Source organism: Podarcis muralis, chromosome 14 (assembly GCF_964188315.1).
Source record: "Podarcis muralis chromosome 14, rPodMur119.hap1.1, whole genome shotgun sequence".
Lineage (NCBI taxonomy): Eukaryota > Metazoa > Chordata > Lepidosauria > Squamata > Lacertidae > Podarcis > Podarcis muralis.
Genome location: NC_135668.1, coordinates 13,850,642 through 13,867,622, shown reverse-complemented (window position 1 = coordinate 13,867,622; position 16,981 = coordinate 13,850,642). Strand labels below are relative to the sequence as shown.

The 16,981-nt window shown below is 43.7% G+C and overlaps 1 protein-coding gene across 1 annotated transcript in view; it reads left to right on the top strand.

Annotated features, from left to right (window-relative positions):
* ATP8B4 (ATPase phospholipid transporting 8B4 (putative)) overlaps positions 1 to 16,981 on the top strand; it is a 111,953-nt gene that overhangs the window by 44,916 nt on the left and 50,056 nt on the right. Inside the window, exons 11-12 of the mRNA XM_077918800.1 lie at positions 12,039 to 12,197; positions 12,670 to 12,758. Of these exons, the coding sequence (XP_077774926.1) occupies positions 12,039 to 12,197; positions 12,670 to 12,758 (248 nt within the window). The remainder of the gene's footprint in view (positions 1 to 12,038; positions 12,198 to 12,669; positions 12,759 to 16,981) is intronic.

The following is a 16,981-nucleotide window of genomic DNA, read 5'->3' as shown; positions in this document are numbered from 1 at the left end:
ACCTTGGAAGGTGAACAGAATCCATTCCGGAAGTCCATTCGACTTCCAAAACGTTTGGAAACCAAAGTGCTGCTTCTGATTGGCTGCAGGAAACTCCTGCAGCCAATCGGAAGCCGCAGAAGCCCTGTCGGACGTTCGGCTTCCAAAAATAGTTTGCAAACAGTCACTTCTGGGTTTGCGGCTTTCGGGAGCCAAAACGTTCGAGAATTAAGCTATACGACAACAACAACAACCTTTTTATTCGACCGTCAGTCAGAAAAAAGTACATTTGTCAATACACAGTTAAAACATCCAGGAAGATTTTAGAACTTAGCCAACACTAAAATGGGCTAAACAGATAGCCCCATATCAATACAGTCAATTATAGTCTTGCGACGCTTAAAAGCTAAAAAAAGAAATTTGGCCACCAAGGAAGATATAGCTCTAGTGACATTATTCAGCAAGTGTAAAACCTGGTTTTCTCCGAATAGGAAGCTAAATTGACATAGGAGTGGGTCTATAAAATTTTGTCTAAGCTCTGCATAAGAAGGGCAAGTCAAGAGAATGTGTTCAGTGGACTCAACCACACCCATGGCACAATGACAGGTTCTCTGGGCGTATGGTACTCCCCTGTACCTTCCCCACAATATCGCGGAGTCAAGGACATTTAATCTAGCCGCTGTAAGAAGTCTGCGGTATTCCACATAGTGGATTTCTGCAAGGTAGGGGGGTGGTATGGTCCAATAAATCTGGTCCCCTAGGAACATCCCTGGTTTTACCTGGGCTATGTCCTCTTGTCTGGCAATGTCACTCAGTCTCCGGGAGATCACAGCTCTAGCTTGACTGTACGTCATAGACTCAAAGTAAAGGTGAGACAATCCGCAGGATTGAACCTCGTTAATGACCTCCCTTTCCCACGATGATTGGAAATCGTCCCTCAATATCAAGGGGGCAATACCCACTGGTTTAAAACAAAGCTTGAGCCATAGCCAGAGCTATATGAAAACCAAGGTACAACTGTATTTTGTTTCAAAGCATGCCTCTATAATTGTCTTTTGATACGTTGTTTCAGCTGAGAAGTGAACCTCAATGTGAAACCCAGCGGATAGCTTCATTCTGATAGATATATTATACTAAACTCTTTTCTAGCTTGCAGCCCCAGCCAACGGCCACTTTAAGCCCAAATCTGTTCTCCGGAAACCAGCAAGTCAGCAATTGCTGGCACAAGGAGAGGGTAGTTTCAGATACTACAGCGTGTGGCAAAAGTTAAATACACATGTGGATTCACACTTCCAGTTTCCACCAATGTTGTTCTTTCCACACAAGGAATTTGTGCATTTTGCACACAGAGAAATGTGTAGGCTCTCTAAATGTTTGAAGCCTGCAATTTTTCTTGGCTGCTCTCAATATTCCAATCGGGGTGGTGTGCAAATTTTCATTGTTGGCCAGGTTTGTGTGTTATAGCTCTAGTTTCATTTATCTTTCTCGAACCTAATATTTTTGGTACTTTTTGTTAACAGAAATTCTTAATACAGCTAGCGTTCATGTTCAGAAATTGAATTCTTCCAGACTGAGAAGGATTTAGATTGTTTAGGCCGGACGAATAGCAAGGAAACTTTAAATGGATGGGCCAAGTGATATTTTGGTTTGGCCGCAACAAACGGCATTTTTTCCACACAATGTAGTTTTTTTTATATATATAAAAAAGCTCATAAATTATCGCTTGTAAGTAAATAGTATATGAAGCCAGCAAATGTTTGTTTAAAATAAAGAGTGGAATATTTGTAGCACCAATTTTCCACATGTAATAGAATGGAATGATGAGAACGCATCAAAGGATTTTGATGTTATTTGCAGTTGACTGTGGCATTTGAATATATTCTGCACATCTTTCCCCATCAGGATATCTTTGGTTTTAAAGGTCACGAGGCAGCATTATGAGGAGGTAACATAAGCTGAGCTGCTTAATTGTTCAATACAATGGGGAAAGGACATTGTCTTCTGAAGACACAAAATGCAGCACAAAACTAAGCAGGCCTGGACTTCCAGGTTGGCGCCATCGCCGAATGGCAGACTCCCTCCGAGTTCCGGAGGGAGCCTGCTCGGCAGGGGCTGGGTCCTACCGCGCCGGCGACGCGGGGACCCTTAAAAACCACTGGCACTGAAACTTACGGCATGTAGTGCCTTGAAAGAAAACATTATGAAAATGATGTACAGGTGGTACATGACCCCAGTCAAACTTGCAAAAATATACCACCTGTCTGACAATAAGTGCTGGAAATGTAAAGAGAGTGAAGGAACATTCTTTCACCTCTGGTGGACATGCCCTAAAGTGAAGGCTTTCTGGGAAATGATTTATAATGAACTGAAAAAAGTATTTAAGTATACCTTCATTAAGAAACCAGAGGCCTTCCTTTTGGGTATTGTAGGCCAAGGGGTGGTAAAGAAGGACCGAACATTTTTTATGTATGCAACAACGGCAGCAAGGATACTTCTTGCGAAGCACTGGAAAACTCAAGATTTACCCACACTGGAAGATTGGCAGATGCAACTGATAGACTATATGGAATTGGCTGAGATGACTGGCAGAATCCGTGACCTGGGAGAAGAGAGGATGGAAGAGGACTGGAAGAAATTCAAGATTTATCTAGAAAAATATTGTAATTTGATTGAACGTTAAGCAGGATGCTAGATTATAAATAACTGAGCACCACTAAATGAGATGATATGGGATGACAAGTGAGATTGAGAATATAAATTTTATTAACTATTACATTATAAATAAATAGATGGGTTATAAGAATGCAAATAAGATGATGAATTGCTGGCAACAGTCTATAATGATGAAGGTGGGAGCGGGAGACGTGAGGAAGTCCAAGGAAGATATGAAAATATGTTATGACATTTGTTCTATTCTGTACTATATTTTATTTGTATTTTAAACTATAATAAATATTTATTTAAAAAAAAATAAATAAAAACCACTGGCACGGAGCCAGTGGACATGGTTGACTCGGCGGGCACCGTTAGCACCCTCCCGACTCGTGAAGTAGCCTTTTTAAAGGCTACGGAACGGGTGCCGGGGAGCGGCGTGGTGCTGTGAGTCCTCCGCTTTCCCTGTCGAGCGAAGCCGCATGCCATTCGACGGAGAGCGCTGACTTCTTCTATTGAAAATTTGGACTATAAACAACAACCCGTGAGTAATTTGGAAATTGGATTTAAAAGGGGAAATTTTTTTCGGATTCGGTACGAGCGGGGGAGATCCAAAAAGGAAGTCAATCTCCTCCCGATTGTAAACATCTTAAAACAAGGACCAGGCAACTAAGGTCGAGAAAGGAGCTCATTTATTGATCAAAATTATTAATTCCACGATGGGAAATTATAAGAATTGTGCTGGAGGAGAAAAGTGGATGGTGAGAATGAAAGTGCAACCCCCCCGGGAACCGGGGTGACCCGTGAAAAGAGCCTGGTGAAGAGAGATAGAGACTTTGACAGCTGTCAAAGTAGCTGTCAAAGTTGGAGAATACAATGAGGACTTTGTTATGAGGACTTTGCTGGTTAGTTTTGTTACAATCTGGATATAAACTGTCGAAAATAAGGAATAACAATTTGACTTTTGGATTAGAGGAAACAAAGTTACTAAAATCCCCCTAGAGGGGTTTCGGGACATTACAAGAACGGTCGTAAGTGGAAAAATACTCTTGGAATTGTACAGGACTTGTTATCTCCTGGGAAAGCTGCAAAAATGAAACAGTATTTCGTCTACAGAGGTGTTTATTTTAAAAAGGAGACAATAGATTTATCTATTGAAGAACGGAAGGGACTGGACGTAAGCTTTTGTTCCTGAACTAACAACAACCTCTGTAGAGGTACCAAGCTTCTGAATTAGAACGTTTTAGCAGCGGAACAGGAAAAGAGAGAATGTGAGGAAAAAGAACAAAGGACTGACGACGACTTGGAAAGAACAAGGGAGGAGCCATTAAGATTAAGGAAACTAAAGGCCCATTGGGGGCCCTTTCAGGATTGGACGTTTGAAGTTAAACATATTAAAAAATAAAAAACCGGCAAGGTGGAACTGGGGAAGCTGGCTATGGATTTGAGACCTCCAGGCTGATAAATAGACAGATTGTTGGATTTGGGGAACCTAATCCGGAGAGGGGGGGGGGGGGAGATTTGGAATCCAAAGGCTGTGTAACTATTTTTTGAATCTGTTTTCTTTCTAATCTTTTATATTTTTCTATATCTTTTTGACATTTTTTACTTTGATTGGATGTGGTTATTAAAAAAGGGAATTCGTGGAAGGAAATTGGGGTGGACCTTGGGGGAAAATTTTATTTTTGTTAATGATAAGGGATAGTGGAATGACTGTATAAGTAAATTGAATGGTGGGTTAAACAAATTAAGTTTTAAATTGGGAGTAAGAATTTGTTGAAACAAATTAATGAAAGGGGAAAACAATTTGGGAGGGGGAGGGGGGAGTCCCAGAAAGAAGGATATGAAAGTAAAGCTAAAGTGTATTTTATTTTTATTTTTATTTTTATTTTTTGTATCTTGTCTGGAAACTTTAATAAATATGATTTTAAAAAAATAAAATAAGCAGGTCTTGTCAGTGCTGGGATAGAAAACCACCTTTGGAAACCTGTGTATACAGCCTTGAGTCCCCTGATGGAGGAAAAGAGAGATTTAAATGCTTTTTAGACCAGCAGGTGATGCCTTATGTATGAGGTATGGGGGCTTTTTAGTGGTGGCTCCTCCCGTGATGAACTCCTTCACTACTGAGATGCACCTGGCCTCTTATTTTCTTTTAGGTTAGGAGGGAAGAACATGGGGCCAGTCTTGGCTTGCCAGGGGGTCCAATTCAGCCCATGAGGCCGTTTCCCCCAAACCACAGATACCTGTCAATCAGCTGATGTCACTGGATTATGTCAGCAGATAGGGTTCGAACCTGCTGGGTGCTGTTTTACCATTGTGTTTCCTTGCATTCATAGTTTGGCTTAGCATTACTTGCGAATGAAGCCACAGCATTCAGTGCCTTTTCCTCTGTTGCATCACGACACATCGCTAGCTTGGACACAGAGTCTTGTCTCTTGCATTTATTTATTGCAGCTGCAGATGTTAGCTTCTTGCGCTAGGAATGGATTAATGTCAATTTCGGTTTGTTACTTTTCCAGTCTTACATTCAATTTCTCAACATTTCTGCAGCAATTTGCCTTTAAAAAGCACACACACAAAAACCGTTCATTGGCATTTTACTGCATAAAAGGTAAAGGTACCCCTGCCTGTACGGGCCAGTCTTGCCAGACTCTGGGGTTGTGCGCCCATCTCACTCAAGAGTCCGGGGGCCAGCGCTGTCCGAAGACACTTCCGGGTCACGTGGCCAGCGTGACATTGCTGCTCTGGCGAGCCAGAGCCGCACACGGAAACGCCATTTACCTTCCCGCTAGAAAGCGGTCCCTATTTATCTACTTGCACCCGGGGGTGCTTTCGAACTGCTAGGTTGGCAGGCGCTGGGACCGAGCAACGGGAGCGCACCCCACCGCGGGGATTCGAACCGCCGACCTTTCGATCGGCAAGCCCTAGGCACTGAGGCTTTTACCCACAGCGCCACCCACGTCCCATTTTACTGCATATTCCCCCCCCAAAACACACATTTTATGTTTGACTAATACACACATTTACAAGCAATTATAACATTTTCCAGCATAACAACTTAAGTTCTTAATACCATATGCACCTTTTAAGTTTCCCTGCCATTTTTAGGTAATGATGTATTTATTAACTTTCAGTAATTGTCAAAATAAGTCAATCAACTTATAGGCCTTGATCTCTGCCCCCCCCCCCAAGAAATGACTGACCCGATTAAAGAGTTTGAGATTTTATATAGGAATTGCGAGCATTGCTTAACTCCTGCAACTCTATATTTGCAACCTGTTTAGATTTAGCTTGCAGTTGTTTTAAATTTGTTATTTAGCCTTTTTAGACATAAAAATGTTTTCCAGAGGGGATAAATATATATATATAAATCAGCCAGGCAACTCAATCAGCTGCAATTCCAATTATAGTTGATGAAAAAATTGCAGTCTATTTTTTCATATTTAATACTAGGTTATTTTTGTTGTTGTTGTATCTTCAGTTTTTGACTGTTGCGGTGGTCTGGTTCTTGCTACTTCTGACAAGTTTACATATTTTGCATGACTGTTAAGCCTCAGGGTGGCACAGGGTTTAGTAACAGGAGTCCTTATAGGAAACATCCCGTATCTTGTGGTCATCCCGACTGCACATTTTGCAACTGAAAAGCAGAAATATAAAACATGAATGGTTAGCAAATGTGGGGGCAAAGGGCTGTTTCGTTGTGTATTTATTTTATGCCTTCCGATAACAGTGCTGTGTTACATTTTGTAGCCCAAGAGATATATTTGATCTCTGCGTGTCAAATGTTTTACAAAAGTAAAAAAAGGAACAGAAATATTTGTATTTTCTCAAGTAGCAGCTGGGAATACCAACTAGGTAAAGCCTGTTAGTTAGTATTTTATTTGTACAGGTGTGGGCAACCTCAGTTTGTGTCTGAGAGACTAAACAGCCAGGCCAGAGTTAGCAGGTGTGTAGGACCAGGGACGCGGGTGGCGCTGTGGGTTAAACCACAGAGCCTAGGACTTGCTGATCAGAAGGTCAGTGGTTCGAATCCCCGCCACGGGGTGAGCTCCTGCTGCTCGGTCCCTGCTCCTGCCAACCTAGCAGTTCCAAAGCACGTCAAAGTGCAAGTAGATCAATAGGTACCGCTCCGGCGGGAAGGTAAACGGCGTTTCCGTGCGCTACTCTGGTTCGCCAGAAGCGGCTTAGTCATGCTGGCCACATGACCCGGAAGCTGTACGCCGGCTCCCTCGGCCAATAAAGCGAGATGAGCACCGCAACCCCAGAGTCGGTCACGACTGGACCTAATGGTCAGGGGTCCCTTAACTCCCCCCTTTACCTTTACCTAGGACCAGGTAATATAGTTCAATGCCCTATTCCAATGCCCTATTCCTCCCTTTGTCAGGTCCAACAGATATCTAGGCCAGAGGTTTACAAAATTATTTGGCTTACCACTCCCTTTTAAGAAACAAAAATTATGCAGTGCCTTCTGGAAATCTACTTTCTTTAAGTGAACAAAAAGAGAGATGTGGTAACAAATTTGCATTCTTTTAGGTATCTATATTTCTACCTACAATTTCTACCTACCACTCAATCCTGTGTATGTTTACTCAAAGGAACACAGTGGTACCTTGGTTCCCAAACTTAATCCGTTCCAGAAGTCCATTCCAAAACCAAAGCGTTCCAAAACCAAGGCGCACTTTCCCATAGAAAGTAATGCAAAACAGATTAGTCTGTTCCAGACTTTTAAAAACCGTAATTTAACATGAGTATTGCTATCTAACGAGACCATTGATCCATAAAATGAAAAAAAATAATCAATGAACTTTACTATAAAATAAATAAGACAGTATTGTAGATGATAAAAATAAAAATTAATCTTTTTTTCTTACCTGCACTGATAATAGTCATTGTTTGGATGGGGGTTGGGTTATCCATTTCTGCAGTCACAAAATCAATCAATCAGTAGCTGAACTGGGTTCCACAGAGTCACAAAAACAAATGAACTGAAAAACCCTCAAAAACAAAGACGCAAAACAAATAGCAAAAACAAAAGCGCCAAACTTAATCCGTTCCGGAAGTCTGTTTGACTTCTGAAATGTTCGAAAACCAAGGCACAACTTCTGATTGGTGCGGGCGCCCCGGAAACAATAATCGACAGCCGCATCAGACGTTCAGCTTCCAAAAAACATTCAAAAACTGAAACACTTACTTCTGGGTTTTCGGTGTTTGGGAACCAAGGCATTTGAGTACCATGGCGTTTGAGAACCAAGGTAGTCTGATCCACCCTAGGGGCGGTGGCACTGCCCTAGCCTGCCTGTCTTTGCCAAAATAGACAGGCAAGCTGTCACCCACTTCCTGAGTCTGTGAGGGTGAAAGCGTCCACCCAAGCCTGGGAAAAACCCACAGCTCCAGCATGACCACCATTGGAGGCAATGTTGCCATCACACAACAGCGTCCGACTTGGCGGTAAGCCAAAACCGATGAAACACGTACAAATGGTTTTTCAAAATGCACTTATTTTTTTATGCTTCCACTACACCCTTGTTTTTATTCAACCCTCTCGACTGCACCCATCATCCTATCACCCCCTGGATCATTCCAGCTCACCCCCAGGGGGCAGTATCGCCCACTTTGGGAAACATAGTCCAAAACTGAAGATAAAACAACAACAAAAATGAACCTAGTATTAAATATGAAAGAATGGTCTGTAATTTTTTCATCAACTGTAATTGGAATGGCAGCTGATTGAGTTGTCTGGCATGTGTGTGTGTGTGTGTGTGTAGTCCCCTCTGGAAAACACTTTTCATGTCTAAAAATGCTAAATAACAAATCCAAAGGAACTGCAAGCTAAATCTAAACAGGTTGCAAAGATAGAGTTGCAGGAATTAAGCCAGGGGTCAGCTAACTTTTTCAGCAGGGGGCCGGCCCACTGTCCCTCAGACCTTGTGGGGGGCCGGACTATTTTTTTGGGGGGGAAATGAACGAATTTCTATGCCCCACAAATAACCCAGAGATGCATTTTAAATAAAAGCACACATTCTACTCATTTGAAAACAAGCTGATTCCTGGATCGTCCGCGGGCCGGATTTAGAAGGCGATTGGGCCGGATCCAGCCTTAGTTTGCCTACCCATGAGTTAAGCAATGCTAGCAATTCCTACATAAAATCTGAAACTCTTTAATAGAGTCATTTCTTGAGGGGGGGGCAAAGATCAAGGTCTATAAGTTGATTGATTTATTTTGGCAATTACTGAAAATTAATAAATGCATCATTACCTAAAAAGGGCAGGAAACTTAAAAGTTGCATATGGTATTAAGAACTTGTTTTTATTCAACACTCCCAGTTGCACCCGAGCATATTACCACCCCCCTGGATTGTTCCAGCGCCCCTAGGGGGCAGTATCGACCACTTTGGGAAACACTGATCTAAGTCATTTTCAGCAATCCTATGCTTTATTCCAGTGGCAGTGTTCTTTAAAATTTCAGTGGTGCCCTGTGCGACATTCGGTGCCCCCCTGTCCCTCGCCTTCCTCTCTGCTCAATTCACTACTCTGTGGTTCCAAAAGCCTGCAGCGCCCTCTAGTGTTGGCGGAACTGGTTGCACTGACCGCCTCTGTTTATTCCAGCTTCAGTAACAGTGATCAGTAAACATGGAGCAATTCTCTCCCCCCCCCAATATATTTGGTCTTGGAAAATGCATCTATTTAAAGGGTCTCTGTGTGTCCAACAAAAGCATTAAACGCATAGTGCGCAATGCTGAACATGTGATCTCTATTAATGGCCTCTCGTACATTAAAGGTAAAGGTACCCCTGCCTGTATGGGCCAGTCTTGACAGACTCTAGGGTTGTGCGCTCATCTCACTCTAGAGGCCGGGAGCCAGCGCTGTCCGCAGCCACTTCCGGGTCACGTGGACAGCGTGACGAAGCTACTCTGGCGAGCCAGAGCTGCACACGGAAACGCCGTTTACCTTCCCGCTAGTACGCGGTCCCTATTTATCTACTTGCACCTGGGGGTGCTTTCAAACTGCTAGGTTGGCAGGCGCTGGGACCAAGCAATGGGAGCGCACCCCGCCGCGGGGATTCGAACCGCCGACCATGTGATCGGCAAGTCCTAGGCGCTGAGGTTTTACCCACAGCGCCACCCGTGTCCCCGTATCGGGATAAAGCAAAACAAGTCTCATTGCAGCTAACTGAGATCAGTGTGGATCCTATAGCTGCAGACACCAAAGGGACGCAGAAAAGGCCACATATATTCAAAAGTAGCACACGCGCCCCTGGTTTTTGGCCGTGCCTTTTAAATCTGTAGTCCATCTGTGCTTAATCTGCGTGACCTCGGGGTTGAAAGCTTGGCTGAGCTTGAGTTGCAGAAGCTGAACTCTACAAGACGATGTTAAGATTGCTGAACTTTAGCAAGGTTAACACATAAAGAAAGCAGTTCTAACTTGCTGCGTTATATACTGAGTAGTATTTCGCTTCCCCCCACAGTTGTAGATAGTGCAGAGCCATTTGATGCCCAAGTTTTTTCCTTAACAATTTCTAGCATTTACTTGAACAAAAGTCACACCAGAAAACCTTCTCAGCAAACAAGAATGGAAAGTGAGCGAGGTCCCGGCTCAAGAAGAATGGCAACTTCAACTGATGGAATATGCGCAGCTTGTGGATCTAACATATAGAAGAAGAGAAGAAGAAGAACACACGTTTAAAGAAGATTGGAAAATGTTTATTGAATATATGGGGGGCGGAATTGTGTACACTTGAAAACATTGGCAGCATTAAGATCCTGTAAATTTAACAGTGTAAATAAGTGTTGATGGATGTAATAATGGAATACTGAATGGTTTAGTTTATGTAAAATATGCAGGGATTTATGTTATGGGATGTGGGTGGCACTGTGGGTTAAACCACAGATCCTAGGGCTTGCCAATCAGAAGGTCGGTGGTTCGAATCCCCACAACGGGGTGAGCTCCCGTTGCTCAGTCCCTGCTCCTGCCAACCTAGCAGTTCAAAAGCACGTTAAAGTGCAAGTAGATAAATAGGTACTGCTCTGATGGGAAGGTAAACGGCGTTTCCGTGCGCTGCTCTGGTTCGCCAGAAGCGGCTTAGTCATGCTGGCCACATGACCCGGAAGCTGTACACCGGCTCCCTCGGCCAATAAAGCGAGATGAGCGCCGCAACCCCAGAGTCGGCCACGACTGGACCTAATGGTCAGGGGTCCCTTTACCTTTATGTTATGCAAAATGAACCATGGAAAGAAAAAAAGTGAAGTCATTGATATGTTAAGATTGTTTAAATGAATATTCTAAATTGCATAACAGGAAAAAAATATATATTTATTTATATAAAACAAACAAAAATAGGTATTACAACTGGGACTCACAAGATAATGTTGTAGTATATCCTCATTGTCTAGGACAGTGTTTCCCAACCTTGTGCCTCCAGCTGTTTTTGGACTACAATTCCCATCATCCCTTGCCACTGGTCTTGCTAGTCAGGGATGATGGGAGTTGTAGTTCAAAAACAGCTGGAGGCACAAGGTTGGGAAACACTGGTCTAGGATTGCCAAACAAACTATGAATAGTAACCAAGCAGTGATTTGGGCATACAGTGGGACCTTGGTTCCCGAACAGCTTAGTTGCTGAACAAATCGGCTCCCGAACGGCTGAAACCAGGAAGTAAGTGTTCTGGTTTGAGAATGTTTTTTGGAAGCCGAACATCCGATGTGGCTTCTGATTGAGTTCAGGAAGCTCCTGCAGCCAATCGGAAGCCACGCCTTGGTTTTCGAACAGTTCCGGGAGTAGAACGGACTCCCTGAACGGATTAAGTTCGACAAGCAAGGTACCACTGTATAGCTCATATTATTATTATTTTCAGACAACCTGGCAATCTGGATTGTGGCTTATTGTTTTCGCAATGTGGCAGGAGCAGGGGAGGAGTCCTGTGGGAACTAAGAGCATGCACCAGCAACCATAATTCAAAACAAGCTATGGTTTAATGGGAACAAGCAGGCTGCTGGTAACGATCATGACATTGAACCACAGTTTGTTTTAAGCCATGGTTTACTGTGACATGTGAACTGCGCCCAAGCATCACAGCCATGATTTACCACATCAAATTAAAACAACAATGAACAACCAAGTGAATTCAGGCTTCAGACAGTATCTATAGTATGTCTAAACAATATTTGGGCTTAGAGGGTTGAACATGTTGTTTTTAAAAAGAAGGTTGTTTTATGACACTGTGTCACATTGAACTGTAGATATGTAGACATTTAATGCTGCTTGTTGTACTAGGTGTTTTCCCCTCCAATACTGGGGGTGGGGTGGGCAGTCAGCCCTAGGAAGTCTTTGTTAAAATGTGGAACACCTGACATGCTTGCAGATAGTATCTACAACACAATCAAGCAACCTGTTTGATTTTCATTTCGTAGGAGAAGTTGAGTGTGAACCTCCTAATGGAAAACTGAATAAATACGCAGGAGTTCTTTCCTGGGATGTTAACAAATACTGCCTTAATAATGAAATGCTGCTGTTACGAGGTTGCATGTTGAGAAACACTGAGTGGTGCTTTGGAATGGTTATTTTTGCAGGTAAATATGAACTTTTAATGATTTCTAATCTTACCAACAAAAACAGTTGCCCCCAGTCCTTATATGCAGTACCTAATATTGATAGTATGTAAAATCACCTAATAATAGTGAATGCTAATAACAAAAACAGCTAATCTACTATATATTTTGGAGAATTGTCTGTTGGCTATGTATTTGGATGCCTTAAGATATTGTAATCAAAATTTTCATGGTGGCTCCTCTGATCAAGGAACAGATCTTGCATCCAGAGGGGTGGACCCAACTTTTGAAAGCTGCACTGATTTTTTTGTTTCCTGTAATGAGATTGCAAGTAATATACAGCCTAAAACATGATTAAAAACAGAAGAACGGAGTAAAAATAAGATATTGATGGATAGAAAAGTTTGACCTTAGGGATGAAACCATTGGCAAAGTAATCTACTTAGATAATGTGTTAGAGGTTTAAAAAGAATATTAATTCCTTTTTTTCTAGGCCCTGACACCAAGTTAATGCAGAACAGTGGCAAAACTGAATTGAAACGAACAAGCATTGATCGCCTGATGAATACTTTGGTATTGTGGGTAAGTGACTACAGTAGGACCACAAAACTTAACCTGGCATCTTAAATACAGTTTCCTTGAACATTATGTATAAAGGTGTAATTCCTTAAAATAAGACGAGGGATGCCTGTACTGTCATCAGCATCAGTAGGGATTTTGGAGAATTCTGATGGAAATGGAAACGGAAGTGGAAGTTGTTGATGTTGACTTATTTGTCCCATGTCTTGACTGAAGATCAATCCATTGCTTTTTTCAGTCTGCAAAGGATACGTAATTAAATACTCCCCCTTTAAATTGTGTTTCCTTTGCACTGGAGGGGATGCAGGTGGCGCTGTGGTCTAGACCACAGACCCTAGGGCTCGCTGATCAGAAGGTCGGCGGTTTGAATCCCCGCGAAGGGGTGAGTTCCCGTTGTTCGGTCCCTGCCCCTGCCAACCTAGCAGTTCAAAAGCACAAAGTGCAAGTAGATATATAGGTACCGCTCCAGCGGAAAGGTAAACGGCATTTCCATGCGCTGCTCTGGTTCGCCAGAAGCAGCTTAGTCATGCTGGCCACATGACCCGGAAGCTGTCTGCGGACAAACGCTGGCTCCCTCGGCCAGTAAAGCAAGATGAGTGCTGCAACCCCAGAGTCGTCCGCGACTGGACTTAATGGTGAGGGGTCCCTTTACCTCTTTCCCTTGCACTGGAACAAAGGATGTGGAAATAATTGTGTTGTTAATTATGTTAAATTCATGTCTTACCTAAGTAGTTATAAGTCAGCTGCATTAAACAGCAGGCAGCGAAGCAAATAACTTAGTATTTGGTGGACCTGAATTGCAGCAGAACAGAAACAGTGCCAACTGAGAGTCAACGTGGTGTAGTGGTTCAAGTGTTAGACTAGGACTTGGGAGACCAGGGTTTGAATCCCCACTCAGACATGAAACTCACTGGGTAGCCTCAGGGTAGTCACTCATTCTCAGCCTAACCTACCTCACAGGGCTGTTGTAAGGATAAGATGAGGAGGAGAGGAACTGTGTACAGTGGTACCTCGGGTTACGTATGCATCAGGTTACATACGCTTCAGGTTACAGATGCTTCAGGTTACAGACTCCGCTAACCCAGAAATAGTACCTCGGGTTAAGAACTTTGCTTCAGGATGAGAACAGAAATCGTGCTCCGGCGGCATGGCGGCAGTGGAAGGCCCCATTAGCTAAAGTGGTGCTTCAGGTTGAGAACAGTTTCAGATTAAGAACAGACCTCTGGAACGAATTAAGTACTTAATCTGAGGTACCACTGTATACTACTTTGATATCCTCAGGGGAAAGATGGTGGAATATAAATGAATGAATGTAAATCAATGAACAAACAAACAAACAAATAAACTGTGACGAAGAAAGGTCAGAATGGAAATTACTGCCTCCTTACATGCTGATGTACCAGTAGCTGGGTTGGTAAAGGTGGGGGCCACTGTTAAAATTTCCCATGGTGCCCTGCAGTATCCCTGATATAAAGTTGTTCAGGACACCTGAGGTAATTTAAATGATTGCCCTTGTCGTGCTGATGCCATTCGTTGATGTCACCAGGTAAGCCCACCACGACTTGTGGGAGGCTGTCCGTTTTGGAGGAACCCCACCAGAGGGCACTATACTGAAAGGCCCCTCAATTGTGGTGCTGTGCCTGAATCACACACATGCCAGAACTTCCTTGAAATGAGCATGTTTCCTGTCATGGCCCTGCTGGCTCCTATCTGTATTACAAAATCTATCTGTTCCATACCCGGCTAAATATCACAGCTTTCTCAGAGAATCCTGGAACTTGGTCACAGAACTATAATTTCCTGGATTCTCTAGAAAGAAGGGATTAAGATTAAAACACTGGGTGGGTGGCTGGATGGGTGTGTACCCCTCTGTCTCAGGAGAAATCCTGCAGCAGTCCTGATATTATTCCAGAGTTGGCATTCAGCGTGGATTTCACTATAGAATTCACTATAGATTTTCAGAAGTTTTCATTAAGTTTTTAAAAAACTTGAATCAACTAATTGTTTCCTCTTGGGAGAGTTTCTTATTTTCAGACCTGCTTCCCAAGTAATCAGCATGGCACAGAATGTTGGACAGGGAGATCTGGATTCAAATTACTGCTCAGCTTTAAAATTTAAGGGTGTAGCCTGCACTACCTCACAGGGTCATTATGAGGATAAAATTGCTGGTGATTAGGATAATTATGCATGCAGCATAATTGGCTTCTGAGTGGAAAGACTATATATATATATATAGTGTGTGTGTGTGTGTGTGTGTGTGTGTGTGTGTGTGTATGTGTATGTATATGTATATATATTTGGACTGTTGATGGATAGATAGATAGGGATGTGTGTGACACTGTGGTCTAAACCAGTGAGCCTCTTGGGCTTGCAGATCAGAAGGTCGGCAATTCAAATCCCCACAACGGTGTGAGCTCCCATTGCTCTGTCCCAGCTCCTGCCAACCTAGCAGTTCGAAAGCACACCAGTGCCAGTAGATAAATAGGTACCGCTCTGGCGGGATGTTTAACTATGTTTCCATGCTCTCTGGTTTCCGCAACAGTGTTCCGTTGCGCCAGAAGCAGTTTAATCCTGCTGGCCACATGACCCGAAAAGCTGTGGACAAACTCCGGCTGCCTCGGCCTGAAAGCGAGATGAGTGCCACACCCCATAGTTGCCTTTGACTGGACTTAACCGTTCAGGGGTCCTTTACCGTTACCTTTTACCTTATATGTGAACATTTAAAAGTGAAAAACAACTTGTTCTTGGCATCCGCCTGTCTCGGGAGACAATGGAAAAGTGCACTTTCAGGGGTAAGGTCAAACCGCCGCAGAGCTACTTCGCCTGCTGTGGCTGCAGAGACTGATATGGGAGGGACATGTTTCATTGCAGGGGGAGCAGGTGAAGGCATGTGCTTTTGCTGCTGCAGATGCACCATGAGGTATCTTCTCTGTGCTCTCTTCCCAGTGGTCATTCCTTCAATAATAATAATAATAATAATAATAATAATAATAATAATAATAATAATAAATTTTATTTATATCCCGCCCTCCCCAGCCGAAGCCGGGCTCAGGGCGGCTAACAACAATAAAACAGTACAAAAGTACAGCTTAAACAACATTCTAAAATCATTCATTATAAAATTAATTAATTCAAGCCACTGGCAACCATTGGGCCAGAGCTCCGCGAAGATTGCCGAGGGAGGGAGTCAGGCTGTGCCCTGGCCAAAGGCCTGGTGGAACAGCTCTGTCTTGCAGGCCCTGCAGAAAGATGTCAAGTCCCGCAGGGCCCTAGTCTCTTGTGACAGAGTGTTCCACCAGATCGGAGCCACAGCCAAAAAAGCCCTGGCTCTAGTTGAGGCCAGCCTAACCTCTCTGTGGCCTGGGACCTTCAAGATGTTTTTATTTGAAGACCATAAGTTTCTCTGTGGGGCATACCAGGAGAGGTGGTCCCGTAGGTACGAGGGTCCTAGGCCGTATAGGGCTTTAAAGGTTAAAACCAGCAGCTTAAACCTGATCCTGTACTCCACCAGGAGCCAGTGTAGCTGGTATAGCACCGGGTGAATGTGATCTCGCAGCGAAGACCTCGTAAGGAGTCTCGCTGCAGCATTCTGCACCCGCTGGAGTTTCTGGGTCAGTCTCAAGGGCAGCCCCACATAGAGCGAGTTACAATAATCCAGTCTGGAGGTGACCGTCGTGTGGATCACAGTGGCTAGGTCAGGGCGAGAGAGTTAAGGAGCCAACTGCTTAATCACTGCTGTGGATTGTCTCCAGGTGCTACCGCCATCTGCAAGGGATTCCCATATGGCTGGGTTAATGTTGTCAACTGATAGGTAAAGGTAAAGGGACCCCTGACCATTAGGTCCAGTCGTGGCCGACTCTGGGGTTGCGGCACTCATCTCGCTTTATTGGCCGAGGGAGCCGGCGTACAGTATCCGGGTCATGTGGCCAGCATGACACAGAAACGCTGTTTACCTTTCCGCCGGAGTGGTACCTATTTATCTACTTGTACTTTGACGTGCTTTCGAACTGCTAGGTTGGCAGGAGCAGGGACCGAACAACGGGAGCTCACCCTGTCGCAGGGATTCGAACCGCCGATCTTCTGATCGGCAAGCCCTAGGCTCTGTGGTTTAACCAACAGCGCCACCCCCGTCCCATTATACCAGCGTCAACTGATACCCCCCCCAAAAAACCTCATATGAACTAATATATTCATAAATAACTACTGCTTCTTTGCAGCCATGGTTT